Source organism: Cherax quadricarinatus, chromosome 10 (assembly GCF_038502225.1).
Source record: "Cherax quadricarinatus isolate ZL_2023a chromosome 10, ASM3850222v1, whole genome shotgun sequence".
In the NCBI taxonomy this organism is placed as follows: Eukaryota; Metazoa; Arthropoda; class Malacostraca; order Decapoda; family Parastacidae; genus Cherax; species Cherax quadricarinatus.
Genome location: NC_091301.1, coordinates 32,159,541 through 32,176,115, shown reverse-complemented (window position 1 = coordinate 32,176,115; position 16,575 = coordinate 32,159,541). Strand labels below are relative to the sequence as shown.

General features: G+C 39.3%; 1 protein-coding gene across 2 annotated transcripts in view; it reads left to right on the top strand.

The window, feature by feature from the left end:
• LOC128700828 (puromycin-sensitive aminopeptidase-like protein) overlaps positions 1 to 11,073 on the top strand; it is a 28,071-nt gene extending 16,998 nt beyond the window's left edge. For both annotated transcript variants that reach the window (XM_070083761.1, XM_070083760.1), the window contains exons 4-6: positions 4,229 to 4,379; positions 10,359 to 10,505; positions 10,900 to 11,073. In XM_070083761.1, coding sequence (XP_069939862.1) covers positions 4,229 to 4,379; positions 10,359 to 10,505; positions 10,900 to 11,058 — 457 coding nt within the window. In that variant the 3' untranslated portion in view covers positions 11,059 to 11,073. The remainder of the gene's footprint in view (positions 1 to 4,228; positions 4,380 to 10,358; positions 10,506 to 10,899) is intronic.
• Positions 11,074 to 16,575: the final 5,502 nt, after the last annotated feature.

Below are 16,575 nucleotides of genomic sequence, written 5' to 3'. Positions count from 1 at the left end.
CTCCCGGCATTTTAATCGCCTCTTACAACACGCATGGCTTACGGAGGAAGAATTCTGTTCCACTTCCCCATGGAGGTAAGAGGAAATAAACAAGAACAAGAACTAGTAAGAAAATAGAAGAAAACCCAGAGGGGTGTGTACATATATACATGTATATGTGTAGTGTGACCTAAGTGTAAGAAGAAGTAGCAAGATGTACCTGAAATCTTGCATGTTAATGAGACAGAAAAAAGGACACCAGAAATCCTACCATCATGTAAAACAATTACAGGCTTTCGTTTTACACTCACTTGGCAGGACGGTAGTACCTCCCTGGGCGGTTGCTGTCTACCAACCTACTACCTAGGACACTCCAAATTCTCTGCATAATATTTACACCGCACATTGCCCTTAGACAGGACATCTCCACTGCCTCCAGCCACCTCGTTGCTGCAGCATTTGCAACCCAAGTTTTACACCCATATAAGAGTGTTGGTACCACCATACTTTTGTACATTCCCTTCTTTGCCTCCATGAATAATGTTTTTTGTCTCCACAAATACCTCAGTGCACCACTCGCCTTTTTTCCTTCAATTCTTTGGTTTACCTCATCCTTCATGAACACATCTGCTGACAAGTCAACTCCCAAATATCTGAAAGCATTCACTTCTTCCATACTCCCTGTCTCCAATTTGATGTCCAATTTTTCTTTATCCAAATCGTTTGATACCCTCATCACCTTACTCTTATCTATGTTCACTTTCAACTTTCTACCTTTACACACCCTCCCAAACCCATCCACTAACCTTTGCAACTTTTCTTTAGAATCTCCCATAAGCACAGTATCATCAGCATAAAGTAACTGTCAATTCCCATTTTGTATTTGACTCCCCATTATTTAATTCCACCCCTTTCCCCAACACCGTAGCATTTACTTCTTTTACAACCCCATCTATAAATATATTAACCCTTTGGCTGTTTCGGTCGTATATATACGTCTTATAAGCCACCGTTTTTGACGTATATATACTCGTAAATTGTAGCGGCTTCAAATCGTGCAGGAGAAAGCTGGTAGGCCCACATGTGAGAGAATAGGTCTGTGTGGTCAGTGTGCACCATATAAAAAAAATCCTGCAGCACGCAGTGCATAATGAGAAAAAAAAACTCCGACCGTTTTTTTTTTTTTTAAATGCCGGTTTTGTGGTCTATTTCTGTATAGTATTTATGGCTGTATTCTCGTTTTCTTGTTCTCATTTGATAGAATGGAAAACAAATTATACAAATAGAGGTGATTTTGATTGGTTTTACTATAAAAAGAACCTGGAAATGGAGCTCAAAGTAGGGAAAATGTTTGATTTTTGCCGATGTTCAAAAGTAAACAAATGATGTCATTGTCCAATAAATGTCCAACTAGCCATTCTGATATGCAGTCATGAATTGGTTGACATTATTTATACAATTATTGCAATATTGCAGTAGTCTGCATAACAGTAAAGAAAATGTTATTTTAGAGCCAGGAATGTCTGCATTGTTCATTCTGGACCCTGTTTTGAAATTGTCATATTTTTTAATTTTTGTGAAATTGGCCAAATTGCAAATTTCTGACCATGTTATTGGGTAGTTGAAATCTGTAAATGGGCAGTTTCTTGTACTCATTCAATAGAAAAAATGGAGTTCTAAAGAAATAGCTATGAGTTTGGTCAACTGGAACAACGGAATTAGCTGAAAATAGGGCTCAAAGTGGGCGAAATCGCTGATTCATAAATATCACCGAGGTCGCAAACTTCGCGAGAGCGTAATTCCATCAGTTTTCCATCAAATTTCGTTCTTTTGGTGTCATTACCATCGGTAAACGATTCTCTATCACTTCATAAGATTTTTTTTTTTTTTTTTTTTTGGCGACGCCAGGAGGCACCTCAGCACTTGGGGTTGCGACAGTCAAGGGGTTAAACAGCCATGGTGACATTACACATCCCTGTCTAAGACCTACTTTTACCGGTAAGTAATCTCCCTCTCTCCTACACACCCTAACCTCTCCAACACTATATCCCCCCCCCCACCGCCGCCGCGCTTTTAACATTTCTGTAATGACCCCGCCAGTTCCAGCTGCTTTACCCCCTTTCATTCTACATAATACCTCATGCGTTTCCCCCACACTCACATCCTGCTCTTCTTCACTCCTAAAAGATGTTATACCTCCCTGGCCAGTGCATGAAATTACCACCTCCCTTTCTTCATCAACATTTAAAAGTTCCTCAAAATATTCCCGCCATCTACCCAATACCTCCAGTTCCCCATCAACTAACTCCCCTGCTCTGTTTTTAACTGACAAATTCAGTCGTTCCCTAGGCTTTCTTAACTTGTTTATCTCGCTCCAAAATTTTTTCATATTTTCAGCAAAATTTCTTGACAGTGCCTCTCTCACTCTATCATCTGCTCTCCTTCTATACTTTCTCACCACTCTCTTCACCTTTCTTTTACTCTCCATATACTCTGCTCTTCTTATAACACTTCTGCTTTGTAAAAACCTCTCAAAAGCTACCTTTTTCTCTTTAATCACACCCTTCATTTCATCATTCCACCAATCACTCCTCTTTCCTCCTTCACTCAGACTCCTATAGCCACAAACTTTTGCCCCCACATTTTAATACTGCATTTTTTAAAACTATCCCAACCCTCTTCAATCCCCCCACTACTCTTACTTGCACTAGTCCACCTTTCTGCCAACAGTTGCTTATATCTTGCCCTAACTTCATCCTCCCTTAGTTTATACACTTTCACCTCTCTCTTACTTGCTGTTGCCATTTTCTTTTTGTCCCATCTACCCCTTACTCTAACTGTAGCAACAACTAAATAATGATCCAATATGTCCATTGCTCCTCTATAAATCCTGAAGCCTACCCATCAACCTTTTATCCACCAATACATAATCTAACAAACTACTCTCATTATGTGCTATATCATACTTTGTATACTTCTTTATCCTCTTTTTCATAAAATATGTATTGCTCATTACTAAATCTCTTTCTACACATAGCTCAATTAAAGGCTCTCCATTTTCATTTACCCCTGGCACCCCAGATTTACCTTCTACTCCCTCCACAACATTTTTGCCCACTTTAGCATTTAGATCCCCAACCACAAATACTCTCACTTGGTTCAGAACTCCCTATGCACTCCCTATTTCCCAAACTCACTCTCTCTTTCCTCTACACTTCTTTCTTCTCCAGATGCATAAACACTTACTATAACCCACTTTTCACATCCAACCCTTGTTTTACTCCACATAATCCTTGAATTTATACATTTATATTTCCTCTTTTCCTGCCATAACATATCCTTCAACATTATTGCTACTCCTTCTTTAGCTCTATTTGAAACCCCTGACCTAATCCCATTTATTTCTCCTCACTGAAACTCTCCTACCTCCTTCAGCAAATATTGAGTTGTATGAATATTGGGACGTACAAATATTGAGGTTCCACTATATTGTGTATACGTTCTGTGGCAGCACTTAGAAAAAGTCAGAGCACTGAGTTGAAATTTGTACCAGGTGTCCTGTATATATAATAAGCACAGCAGAGTGTGAATGTTTTGAATGTTGAGTAAGCTAAGACTTATGAATAATGGGGGGGTATGTGTTGTCTGGCATCTGCTTGGATATTTATTATTCTATTTGCTGAATTTTGTTGGGTGACAGTGGGTTTTAGTTGGTTTACCATTGTAGATTCCTATGCACAGATACCCTGAGTGAGGTAGAGATAGATGAGAGAGTAGTACAGAGTGATTAATGTTGGTTTTAAAAGTGTCCACAGTTTTGGAAAATTTCTTGGATGTGTGTTGAATGCAGGTGTTGAATTTCAGGAAACCTTCTTTTGCAACTGTACATGAAATGTATAATTTATATTTGATTATAATTGTCTTCTGGGAGCAAGGGAGTAGTAACCCTTTCTCCTGTACATATTACTAAAGTTAAAAAGAGAAACTTTAATTTTTCTTTTTGGGCCACCCTGTTTTGGTGGTATATGGCTGGTTAGTTGAAAGAACAATTGCCATTTCTATTATTATAAGACATCTTTTACTAAATTTAACATGAAAAACTTTCTTCTTTTCTTTTTAGGCCACCTTGCCTTGGTGGGATGTGGTCGGTTCGTTGGAAAAAAATATAAATAATCTGTTACTAAGTTTACCAGTATACATTTTAGTTATCACTTTCTCACGTATAGGCTCAGTTTGCTTGTTTATACAGGGCAAGTGGTGAGGAGCGCTACTCAGCAGTCACACAGTTTGAAGCTACAGATGCCCGTCGCTGCTTTCCCTGCTGGGATGAGCCAGCACTGAAGGCCACGTTTGACATAACTCTTGTTGTGCCACATGATAGAGTTCCACTCTCTAATATGGTATGATATTTTCGATTTTGTGAATTGATTTTATTCAAAACACAATTTATCACAGCACTTAATGCTGGCTTAACTTATTTTTTTGTTTAATTTTGTGTAAAGTTATAACTTGTAGCATAATACAGTTATGTACTTGGTTACAAAAACTGATAAGTCAAGAGGCATTAACTGAGCCAGTGATTTTTAGTGACTTTTATTATTATTATTATTATTATTATTATTATTATTATTATTATTATTATTATTATTATTATTATTATTATTATTATTATTATTATTACTACTACTACTACTACTAATATTATTATTATTATTATTATTATTATTATCTATACAGTAAAGCCCTAACCTGCAAATGAGATGTATTCTTGTTAATTGCTTGTAATGCAGATGCTTAGAAATTGCAAAATATTTTCCTCATGGTATTTCCAAACTATAATAGTTTGTATTTTTAGCATCCAAATTAAAAAATGATACTCTACAGTATTCAGATGAGTCTCTCTCTCTCTTCCCTTTCTTTCCCTGCCTCCCTCCTAGTCCTTCTCTCTTTCTGTTTCTTAACCTCTTTTCATTCCTTACTTCTGTCTCACTTTCCTCCCTCATATGCCCTTTCACTTTTGCTCTCCCATCATATCTGACACAACAGTATGGTATTCTCTCAACTCCTTTACTGTTATTGTAGTTTTTGCGATGTGGAACGATATGGTGAGAGAAGTGCAGACAAAGGCAGCAGCAGGACTGCCTCCCTTCCTTAATTTTTCCATATTCAAGAGCAGTACTCAACATATGTTATGGTGTGTACCTCAGCCAGACACATAACCCTCCTTCCTCACATTGCTTGTGTTCTTCCTCTTCTCCCATCAGTATATATGTAGCTACTGTATGATCTGTTGTTTATGTACACTTGAAGAAAGTTGTTTATGCAAGCTTGGTAATCATGTTCACAATGTACATTGTATTGTATATTCGTGAAGGTACCTATTTCATGTGGGTACTATGCTTAATTTTATTATAAACAACTTTTAATAATTAGATTGAACTCCTGCCCCAAACATCTTGCTGCTGAGTGATTTCAACTGTAGACACCTAAAATGGAGGAATGTAGCAAATAATGTTTTAGCAGAGATAACACCAGGAGGCAACTTGGATGAAAATTCACATATACATGAGCTATTAAATCTCTGCAACAAATTCACCTTTAACCAGCAAATAGTGGAGCAAACAAGACTGTAAAATACACTTGACCTCCTCTTCACAAATAATGATGATCTGATACAAAATATAGTAGTATCAAAGACAGTACACTCAGATCACAACATAATAGAGGTACAGACATGTATGTGCAGGGCTCCTAACCAGCAAAATGTGATCAGTTAAGAGGGTGCCTTCATGAAATTCAACTTCATTAACAAAAACATACACTGGGAGCAAGTCAGCCATGTCCTAAATGAAATAAGCTGGAAAGATATCCTAATCAACACGAATCTGAACCTTTGCCTAGAAAAAATTAACTCTTTGGCACTTGAGGTTTGCTCAAGGCACATTCCTTTAAGAAAAAGAAAGGGAAGATGTAAACTAGAAAGAGAGAGATGTTCCCTATACAGGCAAAGGAGAAGAATCACAGCTGCTGAGAGAGGCCAGTATATCTGAAATACGAAGGGAGGCACTAATCATGGAAATATCGAACTTAAGCTTAAGGAATCTTACAGGAGACAAGAATCTCAGGAAGAACTTAACCCTTTGACTGTTTCGGTCGTATATATACGTCTTACACACCACTGTTTCTAACTATTTATACGCGTAAATTATAGCGGCTTCAAATCAAGCAGGAGAAAGCTGGTAGGCCCACGTGAGAGAATTGGTCTGTGTGGTCAGTGTGCACCACATAAAAAAAAATCCTGCAGCATGCAGTGCATAATGAGAAAAAAAACTGACCTTTTTTTGGATTAAAACGCCGACTTTGAGGTGGATTTTCGTATAGTATTTATCATTGTATTCTCATTTTCATGGTCTCACATGATAAAATGGAAAACATATTACAGAAATAGAGATGATTTTGATTACTTTCATGGTGGAAACGGCCTTGAAATTGAGCTCAAAGTAGCGGAAATGTTCGATTTTTACCAATGTTCAGGAGTAAGCAAATCACACCACACGTCCAATACACGTCAACTGGGGAGTCTAATATTCTTTCACTAGTGCACTGATATTTATACCATTTTTACAATAATGCAGTAGTCTGCATAACAGTAAAATTTTTATTTTTTTGTATGAATAAAAAATCAAAATAGAAAGCAATAGTAATATAAGAGGGGCCTAGAGACGTGACTAATGAACAGATGACATGTTATTTTAATGCCAAGAATGGCTACATTGTTTATTCTGGACCCTATTTTGAAATTCGCATCTTATTTAATTTGCGTGAAATTGGCCAAATTGCCAATTTCTGCCCACTTTATTGGGTAGTTCAAATCGGTAAGTGGGCGGTTTTTTGTACCCAACTGATAGAAAAAATGGAGTTCTAAAGAAATAGCTATGAGTTTGGTCAACTGGAACAACAGAATTGGCCAAAAACAGGGCTCAAAGTTGGCGAAATCGCCGATGCGTATACGTCGCCGAGACCGCTAACTTCGCGGTAGCGTAATTCCGTGAGTTTTCAACCAAATTTTGTACTTTTGGTGTCATTACCATCGGGAAAAGATTCTCTATCATTTCATAAGAAAACAATTTTTTTTTTCCAAAAATTTATCGACATAGAATGACAGTTTCAGAAAGGGGCTTGTGACAGTCAAAGGGTTAAAGCCATCATTGAAATTGAAAGAAACCCAAAATACTTCTTCTCTTATGCCAAATCTAAGGTGAAAATAACATGCAGTATTAGAACCCTGCTCATACGAGATGAGACCTACACAGATGACAACAAAGAAATGAGCGAGATAGTAAAGTCGCAATACGGCTCAGTGTTCAGTGAGCTGTTAATCAGACTTAGGGTCAACAACCTAAATTAATTTTTTATGACTGAGACTCAAAATTTGGTCATTTAAAAAATCTCTGGTATTCTAACCCTACAAGACTTCGAAAAAGCATTTAATGACATGCCCGTGCACTCTGCCCCAGGCCTGGACTCTTGGAACTCTGTGTCCATCAAGAACTGCAAGAAGCTCTTGTCACGTGCCTGCAGCATTCTGTGAAAAGGAAGCATGGACACAGAAGTCATCCCACAGTCACTATAAACAACAGACATAGCCCCACTCCACAAAGGTGGCAGTAAAGCAATTGCAAAGAACTACGGACCAATAGCGCTAACATCCCATATAAAATCTTCGAAAGGGTTCTAAGAAGCAAGATTGCCAACCATCTAGATACCCATCAATTACACAACCCAGGGCAACACGGATTTAGAGCAAGTCGCTCCTGCCTGTCACAGCTAATGGACCATTATGACAAGGTCCTGGATGCTTTAGACTTTAGAGGATAAACAAAATGCAAATGTAGTATACACAGACTTTGTAAAATCCTTTGACAAGTGCAACCATGGTGTAATCGCATGACAAAGGAATAGCAGGAAAGGTTGGTAGATGGATCTATAACTTCCTAACAAATAGAACACAAAAAGTAATACACTAGTAAACAGAGTAAAGTCTGAGGTGGCTACAGTGAAAAGCTCTGTTCTACAAGGCACAGTACTCATTCCCATCCTGTTCATCATCCTCATATCTAACATAGACAAAGATGTAAGCCATAGTTCCATGTCATTCTTTGCAGATGACACCCGAATTGCCATGACAGTATCCTCAATCGAAGACACTGCAAGTCTCCAAGCAGACATCAACCAAATCTTTAAGTTCAATGAAGAGAAATTTTGACTGTTCAGATATGGAAAACTCGAGGAAATTAACGTCTTTTCAGGGTATAAAACAAATTCTAACCACACAGTAGAACAAAATACTAATGTGAAGGACCTGGGAATGATAATGTCAGAGGATCTCACACCTTCAAAGACTACAACAATGTATCTACCTCATCTGCTAAAAAAATGATAGGATGGATAATGAGAACCTTCAAAACTAGGGAGGCCAAGCCCATGATTTGCTTCAAATTGCTTGTTCTCTCTAGGATGGAATACTGCTGTCCACTAACTGCCTCCTTCAAGGCAGGCGAAATTGCTGACCTGGAGAGTGTACAGAGAACTTTAATGGCATCACAAGTACAGTAAAGCACCTAAATTACTGGGAATGGTTGAAGTCCCTTGATTGGTCCCTGGAATGCAGGTGAGAAAGACACATGATAATATACACTTGGAAAATCCTAGAGGGATTAGTACCAAACTTGCACATGAAAATCACTCCCTGTGAAAGCAGCAAAAGACTCGGCAGGAGATGCACCATTCCGCCAATGAAAAGCAGGGGTGCCACGAGTACACTAAGAGACAACACAATAAGTGCCAGGGGCCCAAGACTGTTCAGCTGCTTCCCAGCATACATAAAGGAGGATTACTAATAGACTCCTGTCAGTTTTCAAGAAGGCACTGGACAGACACCTTAAGTTAGTACCTCAGTAGCCAGGCTGTGCTTCGTACATTGGTTTATGTTCAGCCAGCAGTAACAGCCTGGTTGATCAGACCCTTATCCACCATGAGGCCTGGTCTCAGACTGGGCTGCAGGGGCATTGACTCTCAAAACCTTCTCCAGGTAAACCTTGTTTTTTCCTATATTCGCTTTTAACCCTTAAACTGTCCAAATGTAGATATATGTTGACGTGTGGCAGGCTCCGAACGTAGATCTATTTTTTTTTTTACATGCTTTCAAATGGGGAAAATCAAGGTCGGAGCGCTACGCACGTGAACGTAGATCTACATTTGGACAGTTTAAGGGTTAATTTCCTTCTTTTACATACCCTCCCAAATTCATCCACCAACTTCTGCAACTTCTCTTCAGAATCTCCCAAAAGTGCAGTGTCATCAGCAAAAAACAACTGTGGCAACTCTCACTTTGTGTTAGATTATCTTTTAATCAAACAACTCTTCCCAACACCCAAGTCATTCACTTATCTTATAACCCTATCTGTAAATACAGGAGGGCCCCGCTTATACAGCAGGTTAGGTTCCGGGCTACTTCTGTAAGGCAAAAATTGCTGTAAAGTGAAATGTAGGCTTTTTTCACTTACAAATGCATATGAAAGCCTGATAATATGTTTACACTATCTTATACTAAGTGAGCAATATAGCGAGCCCTAAAAAATGTATATACATTACACATATTACTTACCCTAAAGTATTTTCTTCCTTAGCTTATAGTGAGTGGTGAATACTATTGTAGGAAGTCCGGAAAACAGGAATGAGTAGAATTGAAAACCGCTGTATTACTGAAATGCTGTAAAGTGCAGTGCTGGACAGCAGGGCCCTCCTATATATTGAACAACCATGGTGACATCATGCAGCCCTGTCTAAGTCCAACTTTTACTAGGAAATAATCTCCCTCTCTCCTCCATACTCTAACGTGAGCCTCACTATTCTCATAAAAACCTCTTAACTGCTTTCAGTAACCTACCACCTATTCCTTACACTTCCAACATCTATCACATTGCTCCCTTATCAACCCTATCATATGCCTTTTTCAAATCCATAAATGTAACAAAAACCTCTTTACCCTTATCTAAATACTGTTCACTTACATGCTTCACTGTAAACACTTGGCTTACACATCCCCTTCCCTTCTCTTCCTAAAGCCTCCTTGTTCATCTGCATTCCTGCTATCCGTCTTACTCTTAATTTTTTCAATAATAACTCTACCATACACCTTACCAGTTATACTCAGCAAGCTTCTTTCCCTATAATGCTTATGTTCTCTTTTGTCTCCTTTGCCTTTATACAAAGGAACTATGCATGCTCTGTGCTCATCCCTCATTACCTTTTCCTTGCTCATACAGAAGACATGAATATTTATATTAACATCAGTAACAAGTTTGAATATTACACAGCCTGAAATCTCGAGAGTACTCCATGAATCTGACTCCAACCTGCAAGTGGTGAAGTTTGCTACCTCTCCTCTCATGTCAACGTACTTAGTTGCCGTTGTAGTGGGAGAGTATGACTATGTAGAAGACACATCCACAGATGGCATTAAGGTAAAGATTGTATTACTTATTACTTGAAACATCTGATGTGCCAAAAAACAGATGGGTGCAACCTCTCATAGTAAGAAATTGATTTGGTTGATTTCTTTATAATATTTTATGCTAAGGTAAAGCTAAATAAAAAAAAATTGTAAAATATATGTGTTAAGTAGAATGTTTTAAGTAGAACCTAGTTCTGTAAACAAGTATATTTGTTAAGAGAACTGAGATTAAGTTGCAGGAATAGCAGTGCTTGGATCCAATGACAAATAATGGATATAATATTGTATATTTATTTTTTGGGGTGGAAATAATGTAATTTTTTATATATAACTTCTATAGATAACAAGATATTGTGATCTGTTGCTATACAGTGAATAATTCAGGTGACATAATTTGCTTTAAGGTTCGTGTATATACTCCAGTTGGCAAGCAAGAGCAAGGGAAGTTTGCTTTAGAGGTTGCTACAAAAGTCCTCCCATACTACAAAGAATACTTCAGTATTGCTTATCCATTGCCCAAAATGGATCTCATTGCCATTGCAGATTTTTCTGTTGGTAAGTAAAGATTTTTTAACGACTTTTATTGACACTGTGACTTCTGCGGAAGTCTTGAATAGCTAACACATTTCTTCGAAGGTAACACCAAACTATACATCATTGTCAAACCAAACTGATGAGTGCTTGATTTGAATTTAATATGGAACTTGTTTATTTAATCTTGTATCTTATTAATTCCTAGGTAGTAGGTTGGTAGACAGCAACCGCTCAGGGAGGTACTACCGTCCTGCCAAGTGAGTGTAAAACGAAAGCCTGTAATTGTTTTACATGATGGTAGGATTGCTGGTGTCTTTTTTTTCTGTCTCATACACATGCAAGATTTCAGGTACGTCTTGCTACTTCTACTTACACTTAGGTCACAATACACGTACATGTACAAGCATATATATACACACCTCTCTGGGTTTTCTTCTATTTTCTTTCTAGTTCTTGTTCTTGTTTATTTCCTCTTACCTCCATGGGGAAGTGGAACAGAATTCTTCCTCCGTAAGCCATGCGTGTTGTAAGAGGCGACTAAAATGCCGGGAGCAAGGGGCTAGTAACCCCTTCTCCTGTAAATATTACTAGATGTAAAAGGAGAAACTTTTGTTTTTCCTTTTGGGCCACCCTGCCTCGATGGGATACCGCCTGTGTATTGAAAGAAAGAATGATCTTATTAATTACTAGAATTAAATATCTAAACTGTTTTTCTCAAATGCTGCAAACCTTTATTTAAAATTGAGAACTTTTAAGCACTATTCCATTTTACATTAATTAACCCTTCCACTACATTATATGCCACCTGGTTTGACTAGTTCCCAACAAGTTTCATTTTTCCAGAAAAAAATGCAAGTGCTCAAATATGCTTTAGCATTACACTTTTATTAGGAAGAGGCTCAATATCTCCCACTTGTATTCCTTAAAAATATGCCTTTTTCTCTGCATGACATTCAATGTGGGAGTCACAAAGGGTATAATTCCAGAGGCCTGAGGAGGGATTGTTAAGGTGGTTTGAGCATGTAGAGAGGATGGGGGGATGGGAATAGAATGATGGTGTATAAATCTGGGGTGGAAGGTAGGAAGGGTAGGAGTTGTTCCATGAATGATTGGAAGAGTTAGGTAAAGAAGGGTTTCAATTTCAGGGATTTGAGCATCTAGCAGCCTTGCATGACCATATTAGATAGTGATTGGACACAAAGCATTTTAATGGATGTGCTGCTGAAGTGTGAGCAAGGTAACTGCTATTAACCCTTTGACTGTTTCCGACGTATAAATACGTCTTACGAGCCAATGTTTCTGACGTATTTATACGCACAAATTCTAGCGGCTTCAAATCGAGCGCCAAAGGCCTGATAGGCCTACACGGGAGAGAATGGGTCTCAGTGGTCGGTGTGCACCCTGTGAAAAAAATCTGGGACCTAGCGGTGCATTGTGGGAACGCCATGTTGTCAGTCCATTTTCACCATGCCTCTCGGTAAGAAGTTCCTCACTCCTCGGCGGATTGGAGGTCTTTTGTTCCCAAGTGATAGCTCTAACAGCGATGAAAGTGTCAGTGACAGTGAATTCAAGGGTTTTCAAGTGAGTGTTACCGAAAAAAGTGCCCAGGATAACGTAAATAGTGACGAAAACCCAGATGACCCACAACCTTCGACCTCTGGTGCTGTGCCGGCTTGTTCACGTTCACGTTCGCCTGTACCAGGACGAAAGAGGAAACTATTTGGTCGTGTACAACACCCTGATGATAGCAGTGATAGTGATTTCAAGGTCATTGAAAGCAGTTCTAGTGACAGTGAGAGTGAATATTCCCCAGTGAAGCGCCAGTATGTACGACGTAGCATGCGGTCTGGTAGTGTTTCATATGTTGTTCCAAGGGGAAGGAGAAACTCTGGGAGCACATCCCGTGGCCCAACACCACGACCTGATAGTGAAGATGACGATATTGTAACGATGGGTATGAATGGTGACAGTGAGGGAGGAGGCAGTGGTGGTGATAGTGAGGGTGGCACGGCCCATGTGGCACCATCACTGGGCCACGCTACTAGCCACGCGGCTGACTCAGCAGAACAACCAGCCTCACCCTACCCCACACTGCCACAACCTGCACCACCACAACCTGCACAGCCACAACCACGGTACAATATCCAGACCCCACCAGCAGAGCGCATCTGGGATTGGCAGGACGGTGACGAGTTTGTTCCCAGTCCCCATGACTTTGATGAAACACAAAGTGGAATAAAGCCATCTTGTCCACTTGGGAACAATGCTAGTGAACTGGACTGCTTTGAGTTATTCTTCGATGAACCCCTGATGGACATCATTGTCAGGGAAACCAACACATACTGTGAATACACCATGGCAAATACAATTCTCTCACCAAAATCACGGCTACACAAGTGGAAGGAGACAACTGTGGCAGAGATGTACCTGTTTTTTGCCACAATAATGCTTATGCCACATGTGTATAAGCACACTGTCACCACATACTGGACAACAGATCGCCTGATTTCAACTCCAGGTTTTAGTGACATTATAGGTGTCAATCGTTTCCTGATACTGTTGCGTATGTTACACTTTTCAGACAAAACCAGGCCTGACAGAAGCGACAGGTTATATAAGATAAGAAATGTGTTTATGTACCTGAAACAAAAGTGCTGCATGTATTTTTATCCCTTCAGGAAGCTTGTTATTGATGAGTCCTTGATTTTATTCAAAGGAAGACTCTCATTCAAGCAATATATACCAAGCAAGAGGAAACGCTTTGGTATAAAGCTATTTGTACTGTGTGATTGCAAAAGTGTTCTTGTTTTAGATATTATTGTGTACACTGGCAGTAATACTTTGAGAGATACCATGAAGTTATTGGGTATCTCTGGTGATGTGGTTCGAACAATGATGGAACCATATATTGGTAAGGGGCATATGTTATTTACTGATAACTGGTACACAAGCCCCTTACTCAGTGATTTCTTGCGAGTGAACTTGACAGACGTGTGTGGCACAGTGCGTGGTAATCGCAAACATATGCCAAGGTTCGACGCTGGCACTCGCAGAGGTGAGGTGCAAGCCTTTGCTGCCAATGACATCATGGCATTTCGGTGGCATGACAAACGTGATGTCACATTGTTGACATCAGTTCACACAAACGAAATGGTACCCAGTGGCAGGGACAACAGAGAGACCAATGAACCCATTCTAAAGCCTGCAGCTGTCATGGACTACAACCTCAATATGCACTTAGTGGACAAATGTGACATGCAGATTGGGTTTGCAGACTGTGTACGCAAGAGTTATAAGTGGTATATAAAACTTTTTTTCCATCTTGTTGATATCTCTATGCTAAATGCTTATAACATATACAAGTTGAAGACCGACAAAACACCAAAATATGGTGAATTTTGTTTGTCAGTAATCAGACAAATAATCGCAAACTACCAAGGAGAAACACCTGCAATAGACCAGCGCCCACGAAATTACCAACACACGTCATCTCGTTTCAGGCCTGATGATCACTACCCCATACAACTGCCTCCTACTACTGCCAAGAAAAATGCTCAGAAGAGGTGTTATGTATGTACACATACCACAAAATGCCAAGTGAGGAGTGTCAAGTGCCCCTCTACATATACCCATGTTTCAAAGAGTTCCACAAGCTGCAGCAGTTCTAGGAACGTGTTTAGTGACTGTACATATGTATATATATTATGGAACAATAGTAATAAACATTGTTTTGTATTGTTTGTTTGTGTAAACAAAGTGTATACACAAACTAATAGTGATAAAGTTTTTTCTGTTATTGTGTTGTAAACAATGAGTGTATATTTGAACAATGCACCTTACATTGGTCTCACAGACCACATAAGTTACTTGGAAAAGAAAAATATTGAAAAATGCAAGAAACCTTTGAATTAGAGTAAATAAAAGAATACCGGGTGGGCGGCAGTCGCCGCTGTTGCCATACGCACGTCACTTTTTGAAAACTTTGTGGCTCTATATCTCAGTAAGTACTGATGGCAAAAGTTTTTTTTAGGCTTAAAACACTCAGAAAAATATTCCTAACATTTTCATAAGAAAATTTTTTTTTTTTTTTCGAATATTTAGCGACATAGAATGACAGTTTCAGAAAGGGGCCTGCAACAGTCAAAGGGTTAATTTCCATACTAATTCTCACCCTTTTTACCACAGGGTTGGCACTAGAAGCTTTCTTGGGGCCAATGGTGACTTATTTTGCAGAAACAAGCACCAAAAACACTTTGATAATATGGAATGTACCAAATGTATGCTTAGATGCGAGCACATTGGCTGGCTTGTAAACACTGGCACACACGGGGCAGTTCAGGCCACATGTGGACGTGTCCCGAACGAATCGCGTGTGGCGGGTTTTTTAACGAGTGGCGAGGCAAAATTTTTGCTTTAAAATGTATCGTATACCGGATTTAACATATACCAGCGCCATCGTTTACCAGGGGTCCACTGTATATATATATATAATTTGGCCAAATTTTGTTTTTCTAAGCATGGGTCCTTAGAAAGTAAGTGTAAAGGACAGTGCCGAGAGGAGAAAGAGAATGATTTCCATGGAATTAAAATATGAAATCATAGATAAACTAGCGAGATGTCCAGGTTTTGGGTTGAAGGGGAAGAGAGAGGGGGGAGCTGGCTCGTAATTCAAGTGTTGGCTCGTAACCCAGAGCAAAATATCGACCCAGGGACGGCTCGTATCTCAAAAAACTCGTAAGTTGGGACACTTGTAAGTCAAGGTTCCACTGTTTGAGATATTTGAGATACGAGCCATCCCTGGGTTGATATTTTGCTCTGAGCCAACATTTGAGTTACAAGCCAGCTCCCTCTCTCTCTTCCCCTTTAACCTATATACAGTGGACACCCACATAACGATATTAATCCGTTCATGAGAGCTCATTGTTATGCGAAATTATCGTTATGCGGATGAATTTTCCCCATAAGAAATAATGGAAATCAAATTAATCCGTGCAAGACACCCAAAAGTATGAAAAAAAAAATTTTTACCACATGAAATGTTAATTTTAATACACACAAACTGAAAAAGGCATGCACAATTACATGACACTTACTTTTATTGAAGATTTGGTGATGATTGATGGGATGGGAGGAGGGGAGAGAGAGTGTTAGTGTTTAGAAGGGGAATCCCCTTCCATTAAGACTTGAGGTGTCGAGTCCTTTTCTGGGGTTACTTCCCTTCTTTTAATGCCACTAGGACCAGCTTCAGAGTCACTGGACTTCTTTCGCACAACATATCTGTCCATAGTGGCCTGTACCTCTCGTTCCTTTATGACTTCCCTAAAGTGTTTCACAACATTGTCAGTGTACAGGTTGCCAACACGGCTTGCAATAGCTGTGTGAGGGTGATTTTCATCCATGAAGGTTTGCACTTCAAGCCACTTTGCACAGATTTCCTTAATCTTTGTAGTAGGCAACTTCTTCAGTTTCTCTCTCCCCTCCTCTGAACCAGTTTCCTCAGGTGTGGCCTCTTGCTGTTGAAGTTGATCTGTCAGCTCATCAGTGGT